We start from the raw sequence: 7,500 nt of genomic DNA, 5'->3' as shown, positions 1-7,500 counted from the left end.
TAATGGTAGTAGTATTAATTGTGGCAGCAGCATTAATAGTAGTAGGAGTAATAGCAGTAGTATTAATAGTAGTAGAAGTAATAGACGTAATAATGGTAGTAATAGTAGTAGTAGCAGTATTAATAGTGGTAGTATTAGTAGTATTACCAGTGGTAGTAGTGGTAACAGTAGTAGTATTAATGGTGGTTGTAGTAGTAATAGCAGTAGTAATAGTAGTTACAGTACCTCTCTACAGGGTAGTAGTAGTAGTAGTAGCATTACTACTACTAGTAGTAGTAGTAGTAGTATTAATAGTAGTAGTAGTATTAATAGTAGTAGTAGTAGTAGTAGTAGTAGTAGTAGTAGTGGCAGTATTAATGGTGGTTGTAGTAGTAATAGCACTAGTAATAGTAGTTACAGTACCTCTCTACAGGGTAATAGTAGTAGTAGTAGTATTAATAGTAGTGGTAGTATTCATGGTGGTAGTAGTAGTATTAATAGTAGTGGTAGTAGTAGTATTAATAGTAGTGGTAGTAGTAGTATTATTAATAGTAGTGGTAGTAGTATTAGCGGTGGCAGTATTAATGGTGGAAGTAGTAGTATGAATAGTAGTGGTAGTAGTATTAATAGTAGTAGTATTAATAGCAGTTACAGTACCTCTCTACAGGGCAGTAGTAGTAGTAGTAGTAGTATTAACAGTAGTAGTAGTAGTAGTAGTATTAATAGTAGCAGTAGTAGTATTAGTAGTGGCAGTATTAATGGTGGTAGTAGTAGTATTAATAGTAGTGGTAGTAGTATTGGTAGTAGTAGTATTAATAGTAGTTACGGTACCTCTCTACAGGGTAGTAGTAGTAATAGTAGTATTAGTAGTGCCAGTATTAACAGTGGTAGTAGTAGTATTAATAGTAGTGGTAGTAGTATTAGTAGTAGTAGTAATATTAATAGTAGTGGTAGTAGTAGTAGTATTAATAGCAGTTACAGTACCTCTCTACAGGGTAGTAGTAGTAGTAGTAGTATTAGTAGTAGTAGTAGTAGTAATATTAATAGTAGTAGTAGTAGTATTAATGGTGGTAGTAGTAGTATTAATAGTAGTGGTAGTAGTAGTAGTATTAATAGCAGTTACAGTACCTCTCTACAGGGTCTCTGAGCATGACGATGAACCTTGCGTCAGGCTGAAGGGTTAGTAGTAGTAGTAGTAGTAGTAGTAGTAGTAGTAGTAGTAGTAGTAGTATTAATAGTAGTGGTAGTAGTAGTATTAATAGCAGTTACAGTACCTCTCTACAGGGTAGTAGTAGTATTAATAATAGTGGTAGTAGTAGTATTAATAGTAGTGGTAGTAGTAGTATTAATAGTAGTGGTAGTAGTAGTATTAATAGCAGTTACAGTACCTCTCTACAGGGTCTCTGAGCATGACGATGAACCTTGCGTCAGGCTGAAGGGTTAGTAGTAGTAGTATTAATAGTAGTGGTAGTAGTAGTAGTATTAATAGCAGTTACAGTACCTCTCTACAGGGTAGTAGTAGTAGTAGTAGTAGTAGTAGTAGTAGTAGTATTAATAGTAGTGGTAGTAGTAGTATTAATAGTAGTTACAGTACCTCTCTACAGGGTCTCTGAGCATGACGATGAACCTTGCGTCAGGCTGAAGCGTGTGGATAAAGTCCTGGATGAGGAAGGGTGGCTCCGCCTCCGCCTCAGTCGAGTTGTCATAGAAATACGCCCAGGCATTGTTGTCCCACATGGTGGACGCACTGGCCTCTCCTGGAACACAAACAAACAAACAAACACAAACACACGGTTTATTTATTTGCATAAACAAGACAAAGGAAGTAACATGAATACAGTGTAAACAGTTGTGTAAGTATTTGCTGGAGAGGACAGTGCTTCTATATAAACCTCCTCCGTTAGGACATTCGATAATTAATCACAGAAAAGCATTAATGCCCTTCTTCACCTTATATTAGTGTTCTCCTCCTTCAATGTGCTGTCATTATAATACTGTAGTGTCCTCCTTCAATTTGCTGTCATTATAATACTGTAGTGTCCTCATCCTCCAATGTCCTGTCATTATAATACTGTAGTGTCCTCCTCCTTCAATGTGCTGTCATTATAATACTGTAGTGTCCTCCTCCAATGGGCTGTCATTATAATACTGTAGTGTCCTCCTCCAATGGGCTGTCATTTAATACTGTAGTGTCCTCATCCTCCAATGTCCTGTCATTATAATACTGTAGTGTCCTCCTCCTTCAATGTGCTGTCATTATAATACTGTAGTGTCCTCCTTCAATGTGCTGTCATTATAATACTGTAGTGTCCTCCTTCAATGTGCTGTCATTATAATACTGTAGTGTCCTCCTCCAATGTGCTGTCATTATAATACTGTAGTGTCCTCCTTCAATGTGCTGTCATTATAATACTGTAGTGTCCTCCTTCAATGTGCTGTCATTATAATACTGTAGTGTCCTCCTCCAATGGGCTGTCATTTAATACTGTAGTGTCCTCCTCCTTCAATGTGCTGTCATTTAATACTGTAGTGTCCTCCTTCAATGTGCTGTCATTATAATACTGTAGTGTCCTCCTCCTTCAATGTCCTGTCATTATAATACTGTAGTGTCCTCCTCCTCCAATGTGCTGTCATTATAATACTGTAGTGTCCTCCTCCAATGTGCTGTCATTATAATACTGTAGTTTCCTCCTCCTCCAATGTGCTGTCATTATAATACTGTAGTGTCCTCCTCCTCCAATGTGCTGTCATTATAATACTGTAGTGTCCTCCTCCTCCAATGTGCTGTCATTATAATACTGTAGTGTCCTCCTCCAATGTGCTGTCATTGTGACACTGTAGTGTCCTCCTCCTCCAATGTGATGTCATTATAATACTGTAGTGTCCTCCTCCAATGTGCTGTCATTGTGATACTGTAGTGTCCTCCTCCTCCAATGTGCTGTCATTATAATACTGTAGTGTTCTCCTCCTCCAATGTGCTGTCATTATAATACTGTAGTGTCCTCCTCCAATGTGCTGTCATTATAATACTGTAGTGTCCTCCTCCTCCAATGTGCTGTCATTATAATACTGTAGTGTCCTCCTCCAATGTGCAGTCATTATAATACTGTAGTGTCCTCCTCCTCCAATGTGCTGTCATTGTGACACTGTAGTGTCCTTCTTCAATGTCCTGTCATTATAATACTGTAGTGTCCTCCTCCAATGTGCTGTCATTATAATACTGTAGTGTCCTCCTCCAATGTGCTGTCATTATAATACTGTAGTGTCCTCCTCCTCCAATGTGCTGTCATTATAATACTGTAGTGTCCTCCTCCAATGTGCTGTCATTATAATACTGTAGTGTCCTCCTCCAATGTGCTGTCATTATAATACTGTAGTGTCCTTCTCCAATGTGCTGTCATTATAATACTGTAGTGTCCTCCTCCTCCAATGTGCTGTCATTATAATACTGTAGTGTCCTCCTCCTCCAATGTGCTGTCATTATAATACTGTAGTGTCCTCCTCCTCCAATGTGCTGTCATTATAATACTGTAGTGTCCTTCTTCAATGTGCTGTCATTATAATACTGTAGTGTCCTCCTCCAATGTACTGTCATTATAATACTGTAGTGTCCTCCTCCTTCAATGTGCTGTCATTATAATACTGTAGTGTCCTCCTCCAATGTGCTGTCATTATAATACTGTAGTGTCCTCCTCCAATGTGCTGTCATTATAATACTGTAGTGTCCTCCTCCTCCAATGTGGTGTCATTATAATACTGTAGTGTCCTCCTCCAATGTGCTGTCATTATAATACTGTAGTGTCCTCCTCCTCCAATGTGCTGTCATTGTGACACTGTAGTGTCCTTCTTCAATGTCCTGTCATTATAATACTGTAGTGTCCTCCTCCAATGTGGTGTCATTATAATACTGTAGTGTCCTCCTCCAATGTGCTGTCATTATAATACTGTAGTGTCCTCCTCCTCCAATGTGCTGTCATTGTGACACTGTAGTGTCCTTCTTCAATGTCCTGTCATTATAATACTGTAGTGTCCTCCTCCAATGTGCTGTCATTATAATACTGTAGTGTCCTCCTCCAATGTGCTGTCATTATAATACTGTAGTGTCCTCCTCCAATGTGCTGTCATTATAATACTGTAGTGTCCTCCTCCAATGTGCTGTCATTATAATACTGTAGTGTCCTCCTCCTCCAATGTGCTGTCATTATAATACTGTAGTGTCCTCCTCCTTCAATGTGCTGTCATTGTGATACTGTAGTGTCCTCCTCCTCCAATGTGCTGTCATTATAATACTGTAGTGTCCTCCTCCTCCAATGTGCTGTCATTGTGACACTGTAGTGTCTGACATAATACCGTATGATATTGAGATGAACTAATCCAAACAAGATTATTAAAATTAAGATTTTTTTTTAAATCTAGTGTTCTGGGCCTCCCGAGTGGTGCAGCGTTCTCAGGTACTGCATCGCAGTGCTTGAGGCGTCACTACAGACCTGGGTTCGGTCCCAGGCTGTGTCACAGCGGTCTCAGGTACTGCATCGAAGTGCTTGAGGCATCACTACAGACCCGGGTTCGGTTCCAGGCTGTGTCACAGCAGTCTAAGGTACTGCATCGAAGTGCTTGAGTCGTCACTACAGACCTGGGTTTGGTCCCAGGCTGTGTCACAGCAGTCTAAGGTACTGCATCGAAGTGCTTGAGGTGTCACTACAGACCTGGGTTCGGTTCCAGGCTGTGTCACAGCGGTCTAAGGTACTGCATCGAAGTGCTTGAGGCGTCACTACAGACCTGGGTTCGGTTCCAGGCTGTGTCACAGCGGTCTAAGGTACTGCATCGAAGTGCTTGAGGCGTCACTACAGACCCGGGTTCGGTTCCAGGCTGTCACAGCGTTCTCAGGTACTGCAGTACTTGAGGCGTCACTACAGACCTGGGTTCGGTTCCAGGCTGTGTCACAGTGGTCTAAGGTACTGCTGTGTCACAACCGGCTGTGATCGGGAATCCCATAGGGCGGCACACAATTGACCCAGTGCCGTCTGGGTTAGGGGAAAGTTTGACAGGGCGGGTGGTTTTTACTTGGCTCACTCTAGCGACTGCTTGTGGCGGGCCGGGGCGCCTGCAAGCTGTCTTCAGTTGGACTGCGTTTCCACTGACACATTGGTGCGACTGGCTTCCGGGTTAAGCGGGCGGGTGTTAAGAAGCGCTGTTTGGCGGGTCATGTTTCAGAGGACGCATGACTCGACCTTCGACCTCTCCCGAGCCCGTTGGGGAGTTGCAGCGATGAGACAAGCTCTTAACTGGATCGCAAATGGATATCACGAAAAAAACGGGTAATTATTATTTTTGAAAATCAACAACAAAAAAGTGTGAAAGAATCGAGCGTTTTCCCCCTCGCTCATTATCCCAGCTGTGATCAAAATCACGGAACAAATCACTTTCAACTATTGTAACGTTCTTGGCGTAGGGGTGGCCTGAACTGGGCAGGGGGTTGTGTAGGAGTTTAGGGGCCAGGGTTATGGCCGTTTCCCCTATACTTCGCTGGGCTCTCCAAGCCTCACTCCTCTCCTCTGCGAGGGTAGGACACAGTGTGAATACTGAAGAGGTCTCTGGGACGCTCCTCCTCGGCCCTTGAAGGATTTGTTCTTTAAAGATAGGAATAAAACGGGTTGACCAGCTGGCTTACTAAACTGTTAGCTGTTAGCTGTTAACTGTTAACTGTTAACTGTTAACTGTTAGCTGGTAGCTGGTAGCTGGTAGCTGTTAGCTGGTAGCTGTTAGCTGTTAGCTGGTAGCTGGTAGCTGTTAGCTCGTAGCTGTTAGCTCGTAGCTGGTAGCTGGTAACTGGTAGCTGGTAACTGGTAGCTGGTAGCTGGTAGCTGGTAGCTGTTAGCTGGAAGCTGGTAGCTGGAAGCTGGTAACTGGAAGCTGGAAGCTGGTAGCTGGGGCTCAATACAACAACTCAGTGTGAGGCAAGACTACTTTTGCTATATTAAAGTCATAAATCAGAAGATGGACTGGTGGAGGAAGAGAGGGAGGGAGTGAGGGAGCGAGGGAGTGAGGGAGGGAGGGAGGGAGTCAGAATCAGAGAGAATCAGAGAGGTGTGGGGGGGGGCTGCCTTAATCAACTTCCGAAGGTGTTTCCTATGATGATGTTGTGTTGATATTAATGATGATGTTGTGTTGATATTAATGATGATGTTGTGTTGATATTAATGATGATGTTGTGTTGATATTAATGATGATGTTGTGTTGATATTAATGATGATGTTGTGTTGATATTAATGATGATGTTGTGTTGATATTAAAGGTGTGTTTCCTATGATGATGTTGTGTTGATATTAATGATGATGTTGTGTTGATATTAATGATGATGTTGTGTTGATATTAATGATGGTGTTGATATTAATGATGGTGTTGATATTAATGATGATGTTGTGTTGATATTAATGATGGTGTTGATATTAATGATGGTGTTGATATTAATGATGGTGTTGATATTAATGATGATGTTGTGTTGATATTAATGATGGTGTTGATATTAATGATGGTGTTGATATTAATGATGGTGTTGATATTAATGATGGTGTTGATATTAATGATGATGTTGTGTTGATATTAATGATGGTGTTGATATTAATGATGGTGTTGATATTAATGATGATGTTGTGTTGATATTAATGATGATGTTGTGTTGATATTAATGATGATGTTGTGTTGATATTAATGATGATGTTGTGTTGATATTAATGGTGTTTCCTATGATGATGTTGTGTTGATATTAATGATGATGTTGTGTTGATATTAATGATGATGTTGTGTTGATATTAATGATGATGTTGTGTTGATATTAATGATGATGTTGTGTTGATATTAATGATGATGTTGTGTTGATATTAAAGGTGTTCTACCTATGATGATGTTGTGTTGCTCTGGGGCTCCTGAGTGGGTGTTTCCCATCAGGTTGTCTTGGATCTGATAGGCTGCCAGGTCAAACAGATCCAAATAGTCTTCCACTGGGTAACGGTCATGGAACCCCTCACTCAGACGGATTATACCTGGAGGGAGGGAGGAGAGAGGGAGGGAGGGGGGGAGGGAGGAGGGAGGGGGGAGGGAGGGAGGGAGGGAGGAGAGAGGGAGGGAGGGAGGGAGGGAGGGAGGGAGGGAGGGATGGGAGAGGGAGGGAGGGAGGGAGGGAGAGGGAGGAGGGAGCCAGCGATGGGAGAGGGAGGGAGGGAGGGAGGGAGGGAGGGAGGGAGGGAGGGAGGGAGGGAGGGAGGGAGGGAGGGATGGGAGAGGGAGGGAGGGAGGGAGGAGAGAGGGAGGGGTGGGAGAGGGAGGGGTGGGAGAGGGAGGCAGGTGGAGGGTGGAGGGGGAGAGGGAGGGGGGAAGGGAGGAAGGGAGAGAGAGAAGAGAGAGGGAGGGAGAGAGGGGAGGGGGGAGGGAGAGAGGGGAAAGGGAGGAGGGGAGATGGCACGTGGGGAGAGAGGGAGGGAGGGAACGGAGAGAGAACGATAGACAAAGAATGATAGAGAG

The 7,500-nt window shown here is 42.8% G+C and overlaps 1 protein-coding gene across 8 annotated transcripts in view; it reads right to left on the bottom strand.

Annotated features, from left to right (window-relative positions):
* LOC110518744 (carbohydrate sulfotransferase 15) overlaps positions 1–7,500 on the bottom strand; it is a 126,908-nt gene that overhangs the window by 18,810 nt on the left and 100,598 nt on the right. For 4 of the 8 annotated variants that reach the window (XR_016493826.1, XR_016493827.1, XM_090228925.1 and 1 more), the window contains exons 4-5: positions 6,876–7,022; positions 1,574–1,736 (exon numbers count right to left, since the gene is read on the bottom strand). Coding sequence is in view for 4 of the 8 variants with exons in the window: in XM_090228925.1 (XP_090085051.1) it covers positions 1,574–1,736; positions 6,876–7,022 (310 nt within the window). In the remaining 4 variants the exon portion in view is untranslated. The remainder of the gene's footprint in view (positions 1–1,573; positions 1,737–6,875; positions 7,023–7,500) is intronic. The other 4 variants (XR_016493828.1, XR_016493829.1, XM_090228927.1 and 1 more) reach the window with 1 other exon arrangement.

Source organism: Oncorhynchus mykiss, unplaced genomic scaffold (genome assembly GCF_057628025.1).
Source record: "Oncorhynchus mykiss isolate SJ-2025 unplaced genomic scaffold, ASM5762802v1 scaffold103, whole genome shotgun sequence".
Lineage (NCBI taxonomy): Eukaryota > Metazoa > Chordata > Actinopteri > Salmoniformes > Salmonidae > Oncorhynchus > Oncorhynchus mykiss.
The sequence above is the reverse complement of the archived record's forward strand: the minus strand, read 5'-3'. Positions and strand labels throughout refer to the sequence as shown.